At 45.8% G+C, this 23,127-nt stretch overlaps 1 protein-coding gene and 2 pseudogenes across 1 annotated transcript; all 3 read left to right on the top strand.

Annotated features, from left to right (window-relative positions):
- The window catches only part of LOC132766023 (zinc finger protein 93-like), a 77,556-nt pseudogene that overhangs the window by 11,004 nt on the left and 43,425 nt on the right, over nucleotides 1-23,127 (top strand).
- Nucleotides 2,075-11,520, top strand: LOC132767763 (zinc finger protein 271-like). The gene is made up of 6 exons (XM_067465240.1): nucleotides 2,075-2,443; nucleotides 3,291-3,806; nucleotides 4,063-4,189; nucleotides 4,740-4,810; nucleotides 6,244-6,370; nucleotides 8,097-11,520. The coding sequence occupies exons 2-6, from the start codon at nucleotides 3,417-3,419 to the stop codon at nucleotides 9,527-9,529; spliced, it is 2,148 nt and encodes a 715-aa protein (XP_067321341.1). The 5' UTR covers nucleotides 2,075-2,443; nucleotides 3,291-3,416; the 3' UTR covers nucleotides 9,530-11,520.
- Nucleotides 12,827-20,809, top strand: LOC132767802 (zinc finger protein 345-like; annotated as a pseudogene).

Here is a 23,127-nt window from a genome sequence, read left to right as displayed (position 1 = left end):
TATTATTATTATTATTATTTTGCTTTGTTTGACTTGGGACGGCATTGGAGAACTCTTTTGCTTATCTCGACACTGGCATCACCAGTGGAGTGCCTCTCCCCTGGTCAGTCTTTGTGGGTAAACGTCTGATTTCAAACAGAATGCTTTGAGAAGTTAAGCCTAAGATTTGATATAGTCCCTTTGTCAAATAAATCCCTAAGTAAGGGTCCTGTTCTTGGAGCAGCAGAAAGCAAGCTCCCTGTGATAATCCTTGAGAGGGCTAAATACGATTGTCATGCCACTTATTTTATATATATATATATATATATATATATATATATATATATATATATATATACACATACACACACACACACACACACACACACATACATACATACATACACATACTGTATATACTCAAGTATAAGCCAAGTTTTTCAGCCCTTTTTTAGGATGAAAAACCTCCCCTCGGCTTATACTCAGGTGAGGGTCCTGGCAAGAAGGCACATGGCTAAAAAAAGCCCGTCTTTAGTCCTCATGCCTTTCTGCCAGGACCCTCAGCTCTTGCCCGTGCACCGGGTGCCTTTCCAGACAATTACCAACTCTGCTGCTCCTTTGATATATATTTTTCATCGCGCCCTCATGTAGTATAAAAGCTGCTGTGGAAAAGTTACCGTGCATGTGGCAAAAGGAGAAAGAGAGGCATGCATGCATGGCAAAAGCAGTGAGGGAGGCACATGCCTCCTCCTATTGCCACAAATGCACTACATACGTGCACACCTCCCTTTCTCCTTATGCTGCGCGCAGGGTAATCTTTCCAAACGAAGGCAGCTTTTAAACTACATGGGGGCGGGATGAGTCCCACATCCCTTGATTCTGATCCAGATGCTTTCAAGCTGGTTTCCCAGATTGCAGTTTTGCATCTCTTCTGCAACGTAACTGTTTTTGACATATAAAAAGAGAATAGTTATGAAATGTTATGTTTTCAGGCAAACTGACCAGGAGTTTAAGGGCAAAGATGTAATGCACCTATTTTGTGAATGTTAAACAAAGACTGTTTTATTGCAGCTGCTGTATGCTCAAGGATACTACTTTGTGAGAAAAAATTAAATAACTAATGGCAGCAGACACAACATCAGCTTGAAATCTTCATTGTATTTAAATACCATGGAAATAAATAAGGGAGATATTTTTTAAAAGAAGAAACTTTACCAAAGTCAGCAAAAATTAATGAAAGTGCTTGTTCATCAGCTACATGTTTGACTTAGAAAATACAACATCAAGGGTTGTTGTAAGTTTTTTTCGGGCAATATGGCCATGTTCTAGAGGCATTCTCCTGATGTTTCGCCTGCATCTGTGGCAAGCATCCTCAGAGGTAGTGAGGTCTCCTGCAGTGAGGGCATCGGTTTCCAGACGGAAGGCGGTCCCAGTCAGGGTTGGCTTGACGCACCTTCCTCTTGCCACGTTTCTTTCTTTCCTTCATCCTCCATTCGTGCCTCTTTGAATTCCGCAGCACTGCTGGTCACAGCCGACCTCCAGGTAGAGCCCTCAAGGGCCAGGGCTTCCCAGTTCTCGGTGTCTATGCCACAGTTTTTGAGGTTGGCTTTCAGCCCATCTTTAAATCTCTATTGTTGTCTCTCCCACCCAAGTCTGTGTTCCTCCTCCTTGGGAAAAGGGAGCCCTGAGCCTTGAGCCTGGGATGAGGCCTCTTTCCCTGTTGTGGGTGGAGGCTCTGCTCTGCTCCCTGGACACTGCAGCCGCCTGGGGATGTCTCCTTATTACTCCATGATATTGGCCATGCCTCTGCTCCCCAGTCTGATGGATTCCCATTAATGTTCAGTGGGGTTGCGGAGCAAGGGTTTGGCAGGGAGAGAATATATCTAACAGCCCTATGAATATGGAATTTTTCTTCCATGACTCTATTTCTGCCTTCATCTTTGGTCCTTTGGATCCAGGACTTTGGAGAGATGCTCTTTCCCCCTCCTTCCAGTGTCACACTGGGCAAGGAAGGGTTAAGGGGAGGGAGTGTGGTTCCCAGAGAGGCAGGAAGGAAGTGGCTTCCTTAGACCCGCCTTTCTTGTCCCTCTAGGAAGCAAACTCCTTCCCCTTCACCCTTCCTTGCCCGGCAGGGAGAGGGGAGGCTGTTCCTTTGGACTCTCTCTCTCTCCTCCTCCTCCTCCTATTTAGTTTATTTATCATGTCATCAGCAACCAGGCATTTGTATTACATTTTTAACAAAAACAAACAGACAAAACACAGAATTTGCAAGCTTGGTAGTTGATTAAATCTCCTTTGACCAGTATCTGGCCACTTGGAGTGCCTCTGGTGTTGCTGCAAGGAGGTCCTCCATTGTGCATGTAGCAGGGCTCAGGTTGCATTGCAGCAGGTGGTCCTCCTCCTTGGAGCCTGTCTCTTTTCTCATCATCTCCTCCTCCTCCTCCTTCTGCTTCTTCTCCTTCCGGTGAGTCTTCTTCCCAAAGAGGGACTGAAGCCCAAAACACTTGGAGGGAGGGCTGGAGTTTTAAATAATTCAATCTGTTTGCCATCTGGATTTACAAGTATTTTACTTTAGTCGTTATATTGATTTTTGTCTCTTGTTTCTTCTTCACAAGGAAGGCTATGGATGATGAGGCATCGGCTGAAGGAATCACGGGGGGGATCCAGTGTGGGTTGGGACTGAATAGGAGTTCAATGGGAGGCCAGGTGGGTCTGGAGGCCGGAGAAGCAGAGGCCCAAGTGGAAAGAGGGCCCAGCATTACCTGAAATTGAAGGGTACCCCTTTAGTTAGGCACCCCAAGGTGGGCGACAGAAGGCAAGCAGTCTCCGTAGGTGAAGCCAAAATCTCTTTATTTCAAGTGTAGCCACACAGGGAGAAACAGCAAAGACAGACCAGTGTCTTCAAAGAAGGCTGTCTCGGACAGTTGGATCTTTCAGTCTCCTTATATACATGTCTTTTCGCTGTGTCATGGGCACACACCTCTCTTATCGGATCAACCATTCAAAAACATGTTTTTCTCATATTTTGGTACTTCAGTGTCTCTAACTGATAACCTTCTACAAACTACGTAAACACACACATTATTGTTACATTTTGGGTGTTAACCCACCCTGGGTACTTCCTGGGCGTACTTGACAACAGAGCATCTTGTGTCTTTAGGTTTGCATTTCAGCATTTAAACACTTCTAAGTTCTGCTAACCCTTTCCAAATAAATAAATAAAGGGCTTGTGGTTTTTTTTACTCTCCAAGAAAAAGCCCCCCCCCCCCCCCCCGGGAAGCCAGTTGTCTAATTCTGCCTTTCTTTCACAGAGGAAATGTGATTGTTGGCTGAACATTTTGGAGTCGAGCCTGTTCAGGGATTTCTTTCCCTAGAAAGAAGTGGGAGGAAAAGCATCTTGGATCCAATTTTCTTCTTCATCCAACAGTCGTTCCAACATGGAGAGACCCAACTCACCTGGACCTGAATCAGGAATTGGGAGCAATGGAGCATCCTGGGAAAGAACTAAACGTAAGTCCCAGAGTGTGGACCTTTATATCTCAGACACACAGCGCCAGCACTTCAGGCATTCCTCCTTCCGAGAGGGCGAGGGACCCAGAGAGGTTTGCAGCCGCCTCCACTCTCTCTGCCGCCAGTGGCTGAAGCCAGAGCAACACACCAAGGCGGAGATGCTGGACCTGGTGATCCTGGAGCAGTTCCTGAGCATCCTGCCCCCAGAGATGGGGAGCTGGGTCCGAGAGTGTGGGGCAGAGACCTCTTCCCAGGCGGTGGCCCTGGCGGAAGGCTTCCTCCTGAGTCGGGCAGAGGACGAGAAGCAGGAAGGACAGGTGAGAGCATTGCTTCTTGGCTTCACTCACCTTGGGACTGGTGGAGAGATTAAACATACATCCTGCCTTCCTTCCAAGATGAGGCAGATGTGAGGGAGAAGTCAGACCCTGCTCCCGCGGCCTCTTCCCCCCCCCCCTTCTCTGCCCCTCCTGCTTTCACCTCCATGTCCACTGTAAGCTCAGTTGCTGCTCTACTCAAATTTGAAGACCCTGATCTTTCTCCATACTACTTCTGGAATACTCTGTACTTTTCCAGGCCCAAAATAACTACATTGAAGTCCTCCCTGATGTCTCTAAATTGGAGAAACCTCCGTCAGACACCACCCAGAGTCTCAGGCAGAAGGAGCTCAAGCAGGAAAGAGATGGGACTGCAGTATTGGAGGGTAAGAAGCTAAGGCCGCATCCAGACAGGCCTTTATCCCAGAAGCGTATAATTTCTGGGGTAGGTGTCCAGATGTTATCTTCGGACTCCCCTGAGAGAACATCTGGAGGACCTCCCCCCAAGCCCCCAGACCTCTTAGAAAGGTAATAAAAACTTACCTATCCTCCATTACAAGCTTCGGCTGGCTCTCCTTGTGGTTAGACAACCCCTCCTTTATTGGAGTTGATACCGCAATAAAGGTCCTGTCTGGACAGGCCCTATGATGAGCCCTAAGACTGAGATGGTAAACAAACAGACCACAAAGAATAACTTTAGTCCATTGAACTACCAAGCCCAGTACTACTTTCAATCCAAGCTACTTAAAGCACTGCTTGAGATAAAATGGCCTAAACTCAAAAATTTACATATTCCTGAGCTGGAGAACGCTCCAGTGTTCATGGAGCCATTTCCTCATAGGTTTCTTTTTAGGACTGTAATTGTCACCTCTGAGACATGAGTATGTGATCAGTTTTCCACACCTTGCTCTCTCTCTCTCTCTCTCTCTCTCCCAGAGGCTGGAATGATGCTGTTGCCGAATCCTCAGCCGATTCTTCCCCTTTGGGATCGAGTGGAACTGAATCAGGTAAGCAGAAGGATTCCTGGGAGAGGAGGAAGGGAGCTACCTGGGGTCACTGGTTCCAGGCTCAAGCATAGAATCCTAGAGTTGGAAGAGTCCTCATGGGTCATCCAGTCCAATCCCCTGCCAAGAAACAGGAAAATAGCAATCAAAGCACCCTGACAGATGGCCATCCAGGCTCTGCTTAAAAACATCAAAAGAAGGAGCCTTCACCACACTCTGGGGCAAAGAGTTCCACTGTTGAACAGCTCACACAGTTAGGAAGTTCTTCCTCATGTTCAGGTGGCATCTCACGTCCTGTAGTTTGAAGCCATTATTTAACACAAAAGATAGAATCAACAGAAACCTAAATCATGTCTGAAGTCACAGGTCCGCAGTTTGGGGGTCCTCCTGGATTCAGCGCTGACGCTTGATGCGCAGGTGTCGGCGGTGGCTGGGAGGGCCTTCGCACAATTGAAACTCGTGCACCAACTACGACCTTCCCTCATGAAGTCTGACTTGACCATGGTGGTCCATGCCTTAGTTACCTCTGGACTACTGCAATGCACTCTACGTGGGGCTACCCTTGAAGACGGCCCGGAAAGTACAACTTGTCCAACGTTCAGCAGCCAGATTAATAACTGGGGCTAGTTACAAGGGGCAGTCGACCCCCCTGTTTAAGTAGCGCCACTTATTTTCCGGGCCCAATTCAAGGTACAGGTTATCACCTATAAAGCCCTAAACGGTTAGGGACCCCCCCCCCCACCTTCTTGACCGTATCTCTCTCCATGAACTAATCCGGGCCCTTCGATCTTTGGGGGAGGCCGTCCTTTTGCCCCTGTCAGTTTCACAAGCTAGTCTTGCGAGCACAAGGGAGAGATCATTCTCCTCTGTGGTTCCCCAACTCTGGAACTCATTACCTGGAGAGATCAGGAAAGCCCCTACCCTAGAAACCTTTAAAAAGAACCTTAAAACCTGGCTCTTTCCCTGTGCCTTTGGTGAATAGGGGCACAACATGACACTACTGCTTCCCTCAACGCTTCTGTCACTGGAGTACACACCCCCCTAATTGGAAAGTTTGGTTTCACAACCCTGCGTTTTTTATGAGCTCCCTCTTGCAAATAACTTGCTCCTCTTCTTATCTCACCCGAGTTTTTTAACATTTTATCCTGCACATGTGGCCCATCCACTGTCACTGTGATTGTGTTTATTGTAATGTTATATTGTTAATGTATTCATATGTTTTTATGTAATTATGATGTTGTTGCCTATGTTTTTGGTTTTATTTTACTGTAATATATTGTTTGGACTTGGCCTCATGTAAGCTGCCCTGAGTCCCTGTTGGGGAGATGGTGGCGGGATATAAATAAAGATTATTGTTGTTGTTGTTGCTGTTGTTGTTGTAAGCATTTTTCTTAATTTCCCTGATGTGAGAAGGAAATGTGTTCTTTTTCCACCAGGGTCCAATTGCCTTTGAGGACGTGGATGTCTATTTCTCTTTGGAGGAGTGGGCTCTCCTGAATCCTGGTCAGAAGGCCTTGCACGTGCAGACCATGGAGGAGATTCGTGGGATGGTGGACTCTCTTGGTAAGGCTCCCTCACTGATGGGGATTTCTATTTCAAAATGCAGGATCCCAATCAGCAGCGCCCTGGTGGAAGTAATTTCTGAAATCATCTCAATCACTGAGGGTCTTCAAGGCAGGGCTTATGTTCTGTGCTTGTGAATAACTGGGGCTTGGGCTTTTTGTGCACTGGGAGAGGCATATAGCAGTAATCAAACTCTATGCCCCTCTCTTTCAAGTGGTGAGAGTGTCATTCATGGTAGATTCACAATTGCAGAAATCAGTCTGAGTCCATCTTTTTGAAACACTCTGTATAATTATTCCACCCTAAAGGTCAGGAAATAGTTTATATATCCACTGCCACTTCCCTAAATTCTCATATGTGAAGAAGTTGCAGCTCCCTTGTAAAAGCCATGAAGAATTATATTGGTATTGGAACCAGAGCAATTGGCTGAACAAAGGGACAGTCCACAGAATGGTATTTCCAAGAGGTCTCTGTGATTGCAGCATTTGGATTACCACCATCTTCCCTCTGGAGCACAGTCATAGAATCATAGAATCATAGAATCAAAGAATTGGAAGATACCTCTTGGGCCATCCAGTCCAACCCCCTGCCAAGAAGCAGGAATATTGCATTCAAATCACCCCTGACAGATGGCCATCCAGCCTCTGCTTAAAAGCTTCCAGAGAAGGAGCCTCCACCACACTCCGGGGCAGAGAGTTCCACTGCTGAACGGCTCTCACAGTCAGGAAGTTCTTCCTAATGTTCAGATGGAATCTCCTCTCTTGTAGTTTGAAGCCATTGTTCCGCATCCTAGTCTCCAAGGAAGCAGAAAACAATCTGGCTCCCTCCTCCCTGTGGCTTCTTCTAACATATTTATACATGGCTATCATATCTCCTCTCAGCCTTCTCTTCTTCAGGCTAAACATGCCCAGTTCCCTAAGCCGCTCCTCATAGGGCTTGTTCTCCAGACCCTTGATCATTTTAGTCGCCCTCATCTGGACACATTCCAGCTTGTCAATATCTCTCTTGAATTGTGGTGCCCAGAATTGGACACAATATTCCAGATGTGGTCTAACCAAAACAGAATAGAGGGGTAGCATTACTTCCTTAGATCTAGACACTATCTTCTCACTCCTCACAAACCGGGATGGTTAGGAGGCAATATCCACTCTCTCCAGGGTGGTGTTACGTGGTCACTATATCTGGTTGAGTTCTGCAGACGTTCCTTTTATTGTCCCCTTCTCTGCCTTCATTATTGTTCTCCCCTTTTTTTACAGTCACTATCTTGTATCTTTCCAGCTTTGTCATGCAATCTCTCTAGCACTCTGAAATTAGTTATAGGACATTCTATGTTGGAGCAGAAAAATCCAACCTTAATTGAACATGGGAAGAGAGAACCAGAGGTGGGGGGAGAGAAGTGAAAAGGAGGGAGCGATTGTGAAATGTGTGGTAGCAAGGTAAAGACTTAGCTAGAGAAAAAGGCGAGCATTGGAATGTAAAGGGAAAAGTCATCCATTCTCCCAGAAAGAAGGAGGCAGAATTAAAAAAAAAGAGATTGGTCTGAGGAACAGGAAGCCTCTGGAGCACCTTTCCCTTAGAGGCGCCAGTCAGTCAAAGAGTGTCCATTTTTAAATAGACAACAACAACTTAGACGCTCCAGGCAGTCAAACAAGGGGTGGAGTGAGGACAGCAGTTATATCTTCTTTTCTTCCATATCTATATCCATATCTATATCTTCTCTCCACAGGAGAGAAGCAATACCAATGCCAGGAGTGTGGGAAATGTTTTGCTCAAAATTCACACTTGGTGAGGCACAAAAGAATCCACACAGGAGAGAAGCCATACAAATGTCAAGAGTGTGGGAAATGTTTTGCTCGCAGTTCAAACTTGGTGAGGCACAAAAAACTCCATCCAGGAGAGAAGCCATACCAATGCCAGGAATGTGGGAAATGTTTTGCTCGCAGTGCAGACATGGTGAGGCACAAAAGATTTCACAAAGAAAAAAAGCCACACCAATGCCAGGAGTGTGGGAAATGTTTTGCTCGCAGTTCACACTTGGTGGGGCACAAAATACTCCATACAGGAGAGAAACTATACCAATGCCAGGAGTGTGGGAAATATTTTGCTCGCAGTGCAGACTTGGTGAAGCATAAAAGACTCCATACAGGAGAGAAGCCATACCAATGCCAGGAGTGTGGGAAATGTTTTGCTGACAGTTCAGCCCTGGTGAAACACAAAAGACTCCACACAGGAGAGAAGCCGTACAAATGTCAGGAGTGTAGGAAATGTTTTGCTTACAGTTCTGCCTTGGTGAGCCACAAAAGGCTCCATACAGGAGAGAAGCCATATCAATGCCAGGAGTGTGGGAAATGTTTTGCTTCCAGTTCACATTTGGTGAAACACAAAAGACTTCACACTGGAGAGAAACCATACCAGTGCCAGGAGTGTGGGAAATGTTTTGCCTACAGTTCAGCCTTGGTGAGGCACAAAAGACTTCACACAGGAGAGAAGCCACACCAATGCCAGGAGTGTGGGAAATGTTTTGCTGACAGTTCAGCCCTGGGGACACACAAAAGACTTCACACTGGAGAGAAACCATACCAGTGCCAGGAGTGTGGGAAATGTTTTGCCTACAGTTCAGCCTTGGTGAGGCACAAAAGACTTCACACAGGAGAGAAGCCATACCAATGCCAGGAGTGTGGGAAATGTTTTGCTGGCAGTTCATACTTGGTGAGGCACAAAAGACTTCACACAGGAGAGAAGCAACACCAATGCCAGGAGTGTGGGAAATGTTTTGCTGACAGTTCAGCCCTGGTGAAATGCAAAAGACTTCACACAGGAGAGAAGCCATACCAATGCCAAGAGTGTGGGAAATGTTTTGCTCAAAATTCACACTTGGTGAGGCACAAAAGACTTCACACAGGAGAGAAGCCACACCAATGCCAGGAGTGTGGGAAATGTTTTGCTCTAAATTCATACTTGGTGAGGCACAAAAGACTCCACACAGGAGAGAAGCCATACCAATGCCAGGACTGTGGGAAATGTTTTGCTGACAGTTCACACTTTGTGACACACAAAAAACTCCATACAGGAGAAAAGACATACCAATGCCAGAACTGTGGGAAATGTTTTGCTGACAGTTCAGCCCTGGTGAATCACAAAACACTCCACACAGGATAGAAGCCATACCAATGCCAGGAGCGTGGGAAATGTTTTGCTGACAGTTCAGCCCTGGTGAGTCACAAAAGGCTCCACACAGGAGAGAAGCCATACCAATGCCAAGAGTGCGGGAAATGTTTTGCTTGGAGTTCAGATTTGGTGAAGCATAAAAGACTCCACACAGGAGAGAAGCCATACCAATGCCAGGAGTGTAGGAAATGTTTTGCCTGCAGTTCCTCTTTGTTGAGCCACAAAAGACTTCACACAGGAGAGAAGCCATACCAATGCCAGGAGTGTGAGAAATGTTTTGCTTGGAGTTCAGACTTGGTGAAGCACAAAAGACTCCATATGGGAGAGGCACCATAACAATGCCAGAAGTGTGAGAAATGTTTTGCTTGGAGTTCAGATTTGGTGAAGCACAAAAGACTCTACACAGAGGAAAAGCCATACCAATGCTAGGAGTGTGTGAAGCGTTTTCCTTGGAAGTTATCACTTGTCAAACACCAGATCATCCATACATGAAAGAAACTGTACAAATGTCAGGATTGTGGACAATTTCTTACTCAGAATTCATCCCTTGTAAACCACCAGAGAATTCACACAGGAGTAAAACCATACAGATGACCAGATTGTGGGAAATGTATTACTCACACTTCATCCCTTACAAAGCACCACAGAATTCTCACAGGTTAAAAAACAAACAAAGGCCAGGCATGTGGGAAATATTTTTTATCGGGGTTCATACTTTTTAAACCATCAGAGACTACATACAGGAGAGAAACCATCCAAAGAGCTGGGACAAAACTAATAAAATCTGTCACAACAGGGAAATGGCAGGTTCTGGACATTCTGGTGCAGTAGACGAAACATTCAACATTTCCCAATGAACATGTGTGGTTCCCTTGGCTTCAAGTGGGACTTGGCTTGACTTTGGACTGATCTCTTAGACAACTCTCTTCTTGGTTTTGAACTCTTGTTCATTTTTTATTATGATTATTTTGCTTTGTTTGACCTGGGATGGTATTGGAGAACTCTTTTGCTTCTCTGGACACTGGCATCACCATGGGACTGGACTGCCTTTCTCGTGGTCAGTCTTTGTGCGTAAACATCTGATTTCAAACAGAATGCTTTGAGAAGTTCAGCGTAAGATTTGGTGCAGTCCTCTTTCTTATCATTTAAATCCCTAAGGTGGGGACCTATTGTTGGACCCCACCTATGATAATCCTTGAGAGGGTTAAATACGATTGTCATGACACTTATTTTAAATATATACATACTGTATATACTCAAGTATAAGCCAAGTTTTTCAGCCCTTTTTTAGGATGAAAAACCTCCCCTCGGCTTATACTCAGGTGAGGGTCCTGGCAAGAAGGCATGTGGCTGAAAAAAGCCCGTCTTTAGTCCTCATGCCTTTCTGCCAGGACCCTCACCTCTTGCCCATGCACCGGATGCCTTTCCAGACAATTACCAACTCTGCTGCTCCTTTGATATATATTTTTCATCTCGCCTCATGTAGTATAAAAGCTGCTGTGGAAAAGTTACCGTGCATGTGGCAAAAGGAGAAAGAGAGGCATGCATGCATGGCAAAAGCAGTGAGGGAGGCACATGCCTCCTCCTCCTATTGCCACAAATGTGCTACACACGTGCATACCTCCCTTTTTCCTTATGCTGCGCACAGGGTAATCTTTCCAAACGAAGGCAGCTTTTAAACTACGTGGGGGCGGGATGAGTCCCACATTCCTTGATTCTGATCCAGATGCTTTCAAGCTGGTTTCCCAGATTGCAGTTTTGCATCTCTTCTGCAACGTAACTGTTTTTGACATATAAAAAGAGAATGGTTATGAAATGTTATGTTTTCAGGCAAACTGACCATTAGTTTGAGTGCAAAGATGTAATGCACCTATTTTGTGAAGTTTAAACAAAGACTGTTTTATTGCAGCTGCTGTATGATCAAGGATACTATTTTGTGAGAAAAAAGTGTCAAATTAAATAACTAATGGCAGCAGACACAACATCAGCTTGAAATCTTCATTGTATTTAAATACCATGGAAATAAATAAGGGAGATATTTTTTAAAAGAAGAAACTTTACCAAAGTCAGCAAAAATGAATGGAAGTGCTTGTTCATCAGCTACATGTCAAGGGTTGTTGTAAGTTTTTTCAGGCAATATGGCCATGTTCTAGAGGCTTTCTCTCCTGATGTTTCGCCTGCATCTATGGCAAACATCCTCAGAGGTAGTGAGGTCTCCTGTAGTGAGGGCATCGGTTTCCAGATGGAAGGCGGTCCCAGTCAGGGTTGGCTTGACGCACCTTCCTCTTGCCACGTTTTTTTCTTTCATCCTCCATTTGTGCCTCTTTGAATTCCGCAGCACTGCTGGTCACAGCCGACCTCCAGGTAGAGCCCTCAAGGGCCAGGGCTTCCCAGTTCTCTGTGTCTATGCCACAGTTTTTGAGGTTGGCTTTCAGCCCATCTTTAAATCTGTATTGTTGTCTCTCCCACCCAAGCCTGTGTTCCTCCTCCTTGGGAAAAGGGAGCCCTGGGCCTTGAGCCTGGGATGAGGCCTCTTTCCCTGTTGTGGGTGGAGGCTCTGCTCTGCTCCCTGGACACTGCAGCTGCCTGGGGATGTCTCCTTATTACTCCATGATATTGGCCATGCCTCTGCTCCCCAGTCTGATGGATTCCCATTAATGTTCAGTGGGGATGGGGAGCAAGGGTTTGGCAGGGAGAGAATATATCTAACAGCCCTATGAATACAGATTTTTTTCTTCCATGATTCTATCTCTGCCATCATCTTCAGTCCTCTGGTTCCAGGGCTTTGGAGAGATCCTCTTTCCCCCTCCCTCCAGTGTAAGGCATAAGTTGCTCCATCAAAACCTCAAGCACAGCAAATCTATTTCAGGCTCTATTTTTATTTTACTGATCAGTGGATGGAAATCTGCCCCTCACTGAGTTACAGTCAGTTGTACTGGGGACGGCCTGGGGATGTCTCCTTATTACTCCATGATATTGGCCATGCCTCTGCTCCCCAGTCTAATGGAATCCCCTTAATGTTCAGTGGGGTTGGGGAGCAAGGGTTTGGCAGGGAGAGAAGATATCTAACAGCCCTATGAATATGGCTTTTTTCTTCCATGACTCTATTTCTGCCTTCATCTTTGGTCCTTTGGATCCAGGGCTTTGGAGAGATGCTCTTTCCCCCTCCTTCCAGTGTAACACTGGGCAAGGAAGGGTTAAGGGGAGGCAGTGTGGTTCCCAGAGAGGCAGGAAGGAAGTGGCCTCCTTAGACCCGCCTTTCCTGTCCCTCTAGGAAACAAACTCCTTCCCCTTCACCCTTCCTTGGCTCGCTGGGAGAGGGGAGGCTGTTCCTTTGGACTCTCTCTCTCTCTCTCTCTCTCTCCTCCTCCTCCTATTTAGTTTATTTATCATGTCATCAGCAACCAGGCATTTGTATTACATTTTTAACAAACAAACAGACAAAACACAGAGTTTGCAAGCTTGGTAGTTGATTAAATGTCCTTTGACCAGTATCTGGCCACTTGGAGTGCCTCTGGTGTTGCTGCAAGGAGGTCCTCCATTGTGGATGTGGCTGGGCTCAGGTTGCATTGCAGCAGGTGGTCCTCCTCCTTGCAGCCTGTCTCTTTTCTCATCATCTTCTCCTCCTCCTCCTTCTGCTTCTTCTCCTTCCGGTGAGTCTTCTTCCCAGACCTCCTCCGAAGGGCCAAAGAGGGACTGAAGCCCAAAACACTTGGAAGGAGGGCCGCAGTTTTAAATAATCCAGAGTATCTGCTTGCCATCTGGATTTCCAAGTATTTTAGTTTAGTTGTTGTATTGATTTTTGTCTCTTGGTTCTTCTTCACAAGAAGGCTATAGATCATGAGTCATCGGCTGAAGGAATCATGGGGGGATCCAGTGTGGGTTGGGACTGAATGGGAGCTCAATGGGGGCCAGGTGGGTCTGGAGGCTGGAGAAGCAGAGGCCCAAGGGGAAGGAAGGCCCTGCATTACCTGAAATAAATAAATAAATAAATGGCTTGTGTTTTTTTTTTACTCCAAGAAAAAGCCCCCCAGAAGTCTGTTGTCTAATTCTGCCGTTTTTTCACAGAGGAAATGTGATTTTTGGCTGAGAATTTTGGAGTCGAGCTTGTTGAGGGATTTCTTTCCCTTGAGAGAAAAGTAAGAAAAAGCGTCTTGGATACGGTAGGGTTCTTCAACATGGAGAGACCCAAGTCATCCAGACGTGAAGTAGGCAGGGCCCCCGGGAACAATAAGAGATTCTGGGAGAGAACTATGCAGACAGTCCTGGATGCGCACACACAACTCCAGTGCTTCAGGCAGTCCTCCTACCGAGAGGGCGAGGGACCCAGAGATGTTTGCAGCCGCCTCCATGATCTCTGTCGCCAGTGGCTGAAGCCAGAGCAACACACCAAGGCAGAGATGCTGGACCTGGTGATCCTGGAGCAGTTCCTGAGCATCCTGCCCCCAGAGATGGGGAGTTGGGTCCGAGAGTGTGGGGCAGAGACCTCTTCCCAGGCGGTGGCCCTGGCGGAAGGCTTCCTCCTGAGTCGGGCAAAGGACGTGAAGCAGGAAGAATCGGTGAGAGTATTTCCTCTTGGGTTCACTCACCTTGGGACTGATGGATAGATTAAATGTACGTCCTGTCTTTTTTCCAAGATGGGACAGATGTGAGGGAGAAGCCGAACTCTGCTCCCTCGGTCTGTTTTCCCACCTTCTCTACCCCTTCTGCTCTCAACTCCATATCCACTGTGAGCTCAGATGCTCCTCTACTCAAATTTGAAGACCCTGATTGTTCTCCATACTACTTCTGGAATACTCTGTGCTCTTCCAGGCCCAAGAGAACTGCATTGAAGCCCAGTCTAATGTCCCTGCATCAGAGAAACCTCCATCAGACGCTACCCAGAGTCTCAGGCAGAAGGAACTCAAGCAGGAAAGAAATGGGACTGCAGACTTGGAGGGTAAGAAGCCAAGGCCGCATCCAGACAGGCCTTTATCCCAGAATCGTATCATTTCTGGGGTAGGTGTCCAGGTGTTTCCTTCGGACTACCCTGAGAGAACATCTGGAGAACCTCCCCCCAAGCTGCCAGATCTCTTAGAAAGGTAATAAAAACTTATCTATCCTCCATTACAAGCTTCGGCTGGCTCTCCTTGTGGTTAGAAATGAGGGGCTTCTTCTCTGGACAACCCCTCCTTTATTGCAGTTGATACCGCAATAAAGGTCCTGTCTGGACGAGATGATGAGCCCTAAGACTGAGACTGAAGACAAACAGACCACAAAGATAACTTTAGTCCATTGAAATACCAAGCCCATGCTTCCGGGGTAGGGGGGTTCGCAGGTGGGGGAGCTGCTATAGAGGTGGTGACAGGTAGAGGAAGATACGGGAAAAGGAGATTAAACCATTCATTTCGGCCCAAAATTCACAACAACAATTCGATAAATCTAAAACAGACAAAAGCAAATCCGGCCCAAAATCCACAATAGAACATTGGCAATTCCAAAAATTATAGATTCTACAGCTCAAAAAACAATTTGGCCTAAAAATAATAAAAATGCATTGGCTACCCCAAAAAACTCTCCCGACAAGATACAGCTGAGATGCCAGGACGGTGGTCCCTCTGGGTTAAGGATGGTGCTGTTCAATGCCAGGTCGGTCAATGGAAAGACCTCCACTATTTGAGATCTAATTCAGGAAGAACAAGTGGATCTAGCATGTATAACAGAGACCTGGCTAGATGAGGGGTGAGGGGTGAATCTCACCCAACTATGCCCACCTGGCTATTCTGTGCAGCACCAGCCAAGACCCGGAGGGCGGGGAGGAGGAGTTGCAGTGGTCTATAAGGATTTTATCCCCTTGATCAGGCGCCCCATCCCACAATCATCATCATTTGAATGTGCCGGCTTCAGGTTAGGTGACCGGGACAGGATAGGGATTCTGTTAGTGTACCGACCACCCTGCTGCACGACAGTCTCCCTACCTGAGCTAGCAAATGTGGTCTCGGATATGGCGTTGGACTCCCAGCGACTTTTAGTCCTGGGGGATTTCAACGTCCATGCCGAGACCACCCTTTCAGGTGCAGCTCAGGGCTTTATGGCCGCCATGGCAACCATGGGCCTGTCCCAATTAATATCTGGTCCCACGCATACGGCCGGTCACACATTGGATTTGGTTTTTACTCAGGGATGGGGTGATACTGCTGGGGTGGAGGAGCTAACCATCGCTCCGTTGCCATGGACCGACCACTACCTGATCAGGTTTAGACTCCCAACCTCCGCAGGGGTGGTGGACCCATTAAAATGGTCCGCCCCAGGAGACTTATGGATACAAATGGATTCCTGACGGCTCTTGGGGATTTTCCCACCTTCCTGACTGGTGGTTCTATCGACGCCTTGGTCTCTCACTGGAATTCTGAGATGACCAGGGCAATCGATGTAATCGCTCCGGAACGCCCCCTCTCGAGTAGCCGGGCTAACCATGCCCCTTGGTTCACTGAGGAGCTGGCAGCAATGAAGCAAAAGAAGAGGTGGTTAGAGCGCGTGTGGCGCCAGAATCCCACTAAATCAGCCCAAACACATCTGAATGCCTTCTCAAGGTCCTATGGTGTGGCAATAGTGGCAGCACAAAAAACATCCTATGCGGCCAGTATTGCATCGGCGAAGAATCATCCAGCTGAGCTCTTTCGAGTTGTCAGGAGTCTATTAAATCCGCCGGAAAGCGAGATCCCTGACAGCTCGGGAGCTCGCTGTGAAGCATTTGCTCGATTCTTCGCCAATAAAATTGCGCTGATTCGGTCGGGATTCGACGCCACTTTAAATGCAGTCTCTGAGGATGTGACGAGAGCATCTGCTTGTCCGGTTTTATTGGATTCATTTCAATTGGTTCAGCTTGAGGATGTGGACAGGATCCTTGGGGAGGTGCGACCCACCACATGCATCCTAGACCCCTGTCCATCCTGGCTGATTAAGGAAGCCAGAGGGGGTTTGGCAGAGTGGGTGAAAGTGGTGGTTAATGCCTCCCTTCGGGAGGGCATAATTCTAGCGAGCCCAGCAATGAGGTTTGTATTGCTTTTATTGTTTTAATTGTTTTTTACGGGTTTATGGCTACTCCTGCCGATAATATTGATTGTTTACGTTAATTGTTATCAGTGTTATAATTATTGTTGTTATTGATGTTATGTTTTTGATGTTATGTTTTTGTAATACAGGCATCGAATTGTGCCTTGTTGTGTAAGCCGCCCTGAGTCCCCCCGGGTGAGAAGGGCCGGGGTATAAGCAACCGTAATAAAAATAATAATAAATAAAATAAATACTTTCAATCCAAACTACTTAAAGCACTGCTTGAGATAAAATGGCCTAAATTCAAAAATTGTACATATTCCTGAGCTGGAGAATGCTCCAGTGTTCATGGAGCCATTTCCTCATAGGTTTCTTTTTAGGACTGTAATTGTCACCTCTGAGACATGAGTATGTGATCAGTTTTCCACACCTTGCTCTCTCTCTCCCCCAGGAGCTGGAATGATGCTGTTCCCGAATCCTCAGTCGATTCTTCCTTTTTGTGATAGAGTGGAACTGAATCAGGTAAGCAGAAGGATTCCTGGGAGAGGAGGACTGGGGCTGCCTCGGGGGGGGGGGGGGGGTGTCACTGTTTCCAGGCTCAATCATAGAATCCTTGAGTTTGAAGAGACCTCGCGGGTCATCCAGTCCAACCTCCTGCCAAGAAACAGGAAAATTGCAATCAAAGCACCCTGACAGATGGCCATCCAAACTCTGCTTAAAAGCATCGAAAGAAGGAGCCTTCACCACACTCTGGGCAGAGAGTTCCACTGTTAAACAGCTCACACAGTTAGGAAGTTCTTCCTCATGTTCAGGTGGCATCTCTTCTCCTGTAGTTTGAAGCCATTGTTTAACAGAAGAGATTAAATCAACAGAAACCTAAATCATGTGAAAGAGATCCTTGTAAGTATTTTTCTTGATTTCCCTGATGTCAAAAGGAAATGTGTTCTTTTTCCACCAGGGCCCAGTCACCTTTGAGGATGTGGCTGTCCATTGCTCCCGGGAGGAGTGGGCTCTCCTGAGTCCTGGTCAGAAAGCCTTGCACATGCAGATCATGGAGGAGATTCGTGGGATGGTGGACTCTCTTGGTAAGGCTCCCTCACTGATGGGGATTTCTATTTCAAAATGCAGCATCCCAATCAGCAGCTCTCTGGTGGAAGTAATTTCCAAAATCATCTCAATCACTGAAGGTCCTCAAGGCAGGGCTTATGTTCTGTGCTTGTGAATAATTGGGGTTCGGGTTTTTTTGTGCACTGGGAGAGGCATGTAGCAATAATCAAACTCTATGCCCCCCTCTTTCAAGTGATAATTTATGGTAGGCTCACAATTGCAGAAATCAAATTGAGTCCATCTTTTTGAAACACACTGTATATTTATTCCACTGTAAAGGTTAGGAAATAGTTTATATATCCCGTGCCAATTTCCTAAATTCTCATATGTGAAGGAGTTGCAGCTCCCCTGTAAAACCATGAAGAATTATACAGGTATTGGCAGAACAAAGGCTGAACACAGGGACAGTCCACAGAATGGCATTTCCAAGAAGCCTCTGTTGCAGCAAATGGATTTATCAACAGCTCTTCCCTCTGGCGCACAGTCTTCTCACTCCTCACGAACCAGGATGGTTAGGAGGCAATATCCACTCTCTCCAGTGTGGAGTTACGTGGATGTCACTATATCTGGCCAAGTTCTGCAGACGTTCCTTTTTTTGTTCCCTTCTCTGCCTTCATCATTATTCTCCTCTTTTTCTTTACAGTCGCTATCTTGTATCTTTCCAGCTTTGTCATGCAATCTCTCTAGCACTCTGAAATTAGTTATAGGACATTCTACATTGGAGCAGAAAAATCCAACCTTAAGCGAACATGGGAAGAGAGGACTGGAGATTGGGGGAGAGAAGTGTAAAGGAGGGAGCGATTGTGAAATGTGTGGTAGCAAAGTAAAGACTCAGCTAGAGAAAAAGGCAAGCATTGGAATGTGAAGGGAAAAGTCATCCATTCTCCCAGAAAGAAGGAGACAGAATAAAAAACAGGTTGGTCTGAGGAACAAGTAGCCTCTGGAGCATCTTTCCCTTAGAGACGCCAGTCAGTCAAAGAGTGTCCATCTTTAAATAGACAACAACAAAAACTTAGAGGCTCCAGGCAGTCAAACAAGGGGTGGGGTGAGGACAGCAGTTATATGTTGTTTTTTTTCATATCTATGTTGTAAAAAAGATTATTTCCATCTCTTTCTTATACCATTTCCCTAGAGTCCTTATCACACACACTGAAGAATGATTGTTTCTGTCCTCCTTCTTCACAGCAGATAACTGGAACACCAAACATGGGAAGCATTTGGGACACAATGAGGGCCTTCCTAAGCGCCAGGAAAGCCACAGAGAAGATGAGTGTTCTGCCAGAGAAAGGCCCTTCAAATGCAATGTATGTGGGCAGTGCTTTACCCAAAATATGGGACTTATACTTCACAAGACACTCAGTGCTGGGAGAAGCCACTGTAAATGGAAAGTATCAGCAAAATGTGTTGCCGATTACAAATTGCCAGATGCGAGCCAAGAAGAAATCTTTGAAGAAACTGAGGTTTTCATAAGCCAGGAATGTGGAAAATCTGTTATCCAAGGTTCACACTTGGTGAGCCACAGAAGACTCCACACAGGAGAGAAGCCATACCAATGCCAGGAGTGTGGGAAATGTTTTGCTCGCAGTTCAGACTTGGTGAGGCACAAAAGACTTCACACAGGAGAGAAGCCATACCAATGCCAGGAGTGTGGGAAATGTTTTGCTTGCAGTTCAAGCTTGGCGACACACAAAAGACTCCACACAGGAGAGAAGCCATACCAATGCCAGGTGTGTGGGAAATGTTTTGCTGACAGTTCATACCTGGTGAAGCACAAAAGACTCCACACAGGAGAGAAGCCATACCAATGCCAGGAGTGTGGGAAATGTTTTGCTTGCAGTTCAAGCTTGGCGGCACACAAAAGACTTCACACAGGAGAGAAGCCATACCAATGCCAGGAGTGTGGGAAATGTTTTGCTCGCAGTTCAAGCTTGGCGACACACAAAAGATTTCACACAGGAGAGAAGCCATACCAATGCCAGGACTGTGGGAAATGTTTTGCTGACAGTTCATCCTTGGTGAAGCACAAAAGACTCCACACAGGAGAGAAGCCATACCAATGCAAAGAATGTGGGAAATGTTTTGCTGACAGTTCATCCTTGGTGAGGCACAAAAGACTCCACACAGGAGAGAAGCCATACTAATGCAAAGAATGTGGGAAATGTTTTGCTTGGAGTTCAGACTTTGTGAAGCACAAAAGACTCCATGCGGGAGAGAAACCATAGCAATGCCCGAAGTATGAGAAATGTTTTGCTTGGAGTTCAGATTTGCTGAAGCACGAAAGACTCTACACAGGGGAGAAGCCATACCAATGCTAGGAGTGTGTGAAGTGTTTTCCTTGGAAGTTATCACTTGTGAAACACCAGAGCATCCATACATGAAAGAAACTGTACAAATGTCAGGATTGTGGACAATCTCTTACTCAGAATTCATCTCTTGTAAGCCGCCAGAGAATTCACACAGGAGCAAAACCATACAGATGACCAGATTGTGGGAAATGTTTTACTCACACTTCATCCGTTACGAAGCACCAGAGAATTCACACAGGTCAAAAAACAAACAAATGCCAGGCATGTGGGAAATATATTTATCAGGGTTCATACTTTTTGAACCGTCAGAGACTACGTACAGGAGAGAAACCATCCAAAGAGCTGGGACAAAACTAATAAAATCTGTCACAACAGGGAAATGGCGGGTTCTGGACATTCTGGTGCAGTAGACGAAACATTCAACATTTCCCAATGAACATGTGTGGTTCCCTTGACTTCAAGTAGGACTTGGCTTGACTTTGGACTCTTGGCTTGACTCTTAGACAACTCTCTTCTTGGTTTTGAACTCTTGTTCATTTATTATTATGATTATTTTTCTTTGTTTGATTTGGGTATTGGAGAACTCTTTTGCTTTTCTGGACACTGGCATCACCATGGGACTGGACTGCCTTTCTCATGGTCAGTCTTTGTGGGTAAACATCTGATTTCAAACAGAATACTTTGAGAAGTTCAGCCTAAGATTTGGTAGAGTCCCCTTTCTTCTACACAATATCCCAGAGTACTTGTAAGGTATCAGCACAAACACAAAACAATCTATGCGTAATGTCAAAGTGTATTATCAAAAGAGCATATAGAATTCCATTTACCAAAATCCCCAGTGCATAGCTCATTTCAGTGGTACACAGAAATCAAAAGGAGCAGCCGCTCTCAAACGTAACAGTTCTAGGTCTGGATAAGGATTCCACTGTATATAGGCTTCAGGGATACATTCAGTAAGAAAAGTCATATGAACAAAGTAAGCATTGAGTCGTGAGGCTATATGTAAATTGAAGACAATAATGAAGATGTAGCGCCACTCTCAAAACAATCTTCATGGAACAAATCTGTGAAGGGACCTCTGCCAATGGTAATAAAGCTGCCACCAAATTGTAAAGGGACGCTACCAATTAGTGAGGAAGCGCCTAGGTTTAGGAGAGAGGAGCCACTGATTTGTAAAAGGCTTTGGTATTAAAGGCTCTGTTTGTGTTGTGAGGTAATTTTGGTAGAGTGGGTGCACCGAACGTAGAATTAATGGAGATGAGGCAGTTTTAAAAACCAAAGAGAACAAGTTTATTTTTAAACAAAGCGTATGGTTGCAGTATGAAGATGTTAAGCTTGGCAAATACTTGATGGTTACATGTAACTTGGTTGCGATACAATTCAGACTTTCGATGTTACAACTTATGAACTCTTGCTGTGGTGAAGCACTTTATTAACCAGTGTTCCCTGCAGTGAACAGTCTCTCTGTTTGATCTATCCTTGATCAAACTACAGATCTCTAGTCTTTTTCCGACTAACGATCTTATCAAGCCTCTGTTAGTTCTTTCTAACTAAAGCAACTAACCAGGTTTTCCCCTTCAGCTTCCTAGCTGAAGAAATCTCTACTATTCACGAACACTAAACCCTGACTCTTCACTTCTTCACTCCTCAGAGTCTAAAACCTGACTCTGCTGCTCTCTCAGAGTCTCCCTTCCTGACCCTGCTGCTCTCTCAGAGTCTCCCCCCTGACTGACTCTAACTGTCACTTTTCAAAACCTTCACTCTCTAAGCTCCTCCCACCTCCTCTTCTGCCTCGTTTCCATGGTAACACATCTCTCACAGCTAGGCCGCTCCAGCCTTAGGGCAACTGATGCAAACATAAATACAGTTATAAGCATATTATTATAAACACTTCTGTACAAAATCCAACTCAAGTCCAGTGAAAATGGAGCATTGCTTCTCAAATTAAGTCTTCAAAGGAAAAGTCCAAACGGGGAAAGCAATCCCCTTCCTCAGGAGTTGATGAAGTCAACAACTCTAGACTCTTATATCATGCCAGATAGCTTATACATAAAGTAACTCTGCTTGAAGTAAATTCACAGTGTGAAGTAAATTCACAGGATTGCTTTCCCCGTTTGGACTTTTCCTTTGAAGACTTAATTTGAGAAGCAATGCTCCATTTTCACTGGACTTGAGTTGGATTTGCTCCATGAAGATTGTTTTGAGAGTGGCTGCTCCTTTTTATTTCTGTGTACCACTGAATTGAGCTATGTACTGGGGATTTTGGTAAACGGAATACTATATGCTCTTTTGATAATACACTTTGACATTACGCATAGATTGTTTTGTGTTTGAGAGTCCCCTTTCTTGTCATTTAAATCCCTAAGTAAGGGTCCTGTTCTTGGAGCAGCAGAAAGCAAGCTCCCTGTGATAATCCTTGAGAGGGTTAAATACGATTGTCATGACACTTATTTTAAATATATATACATACTGTATATACTCAAGTCTAAGCCAAGTTTTTCAGCCCTTTTTTTAGGATGAAAAACCTCCCCTCGGCTTATACTCAGGTGAGGGTCCCGGCAAGAAGGCATGTGGCTGAAAAAAGCCCGTCTTTAGTCCACATGCCTTTCTGCCAGGACCCTCACCTCTTGCCCGTGCACCGGGTGCCTTTCCAGACAATTACCAACTCTGCTGCTCCTTTGAGATATATTTTTCATTTCTCGCCCTCATGTAGTATAAAAGCTGCTGTGGAAAGGTTACCGTGCATATGGCAAAAGGAGAAAGAGAGGCATGCATGCATGGCAAAAGCAGTGAGGGAGGCACATGCCTCCTCCTCCTATTGCCACAAATGCGCTACACACGTGCATACCTCCCTTTCTCCTTATGCTGCGCGCGGGGTAATCTTTCCAAACGAAGGCAGCTTTTAAACTACGTGGGGGCGGGATGAGTCCCACATCCCTTGATTCTGATCCAGATGCTTTCAAGCTGGTTTCCCAGATTGCAGTTTGGCATCTCTTCTGCAACGTAACTCCTTTTGACATATAAAAAGAGAATAGTTATGAAATGTTATGTTTTCAGGCAAACTGACCATGAGTTTGAGGGCAAAGATGTAATGCACCTATTTTGTGAAGTTTAAACAAAGACTGTTTTATTGCAGCTGCT

The sequence above is a fragment of the Anolis sagrei genome, chromosome 2 (genome assembly GCF_037176765.1).
Source record: "Anolis sagrei isolate rAnoSag1 chromosome 2, rAnoSag1.mat, whole genome shotgun sequence".
NCBI lineage: Eukaryota > Metazoa > Chordata > Lepidosauria > Squamata > Dactyloidae > Anolis > Anolis sagrei.
Note: the sequence above shows the minus strand (reverse complement) of the source record. Positions and strands in the feature narration are given on the sequence as shown.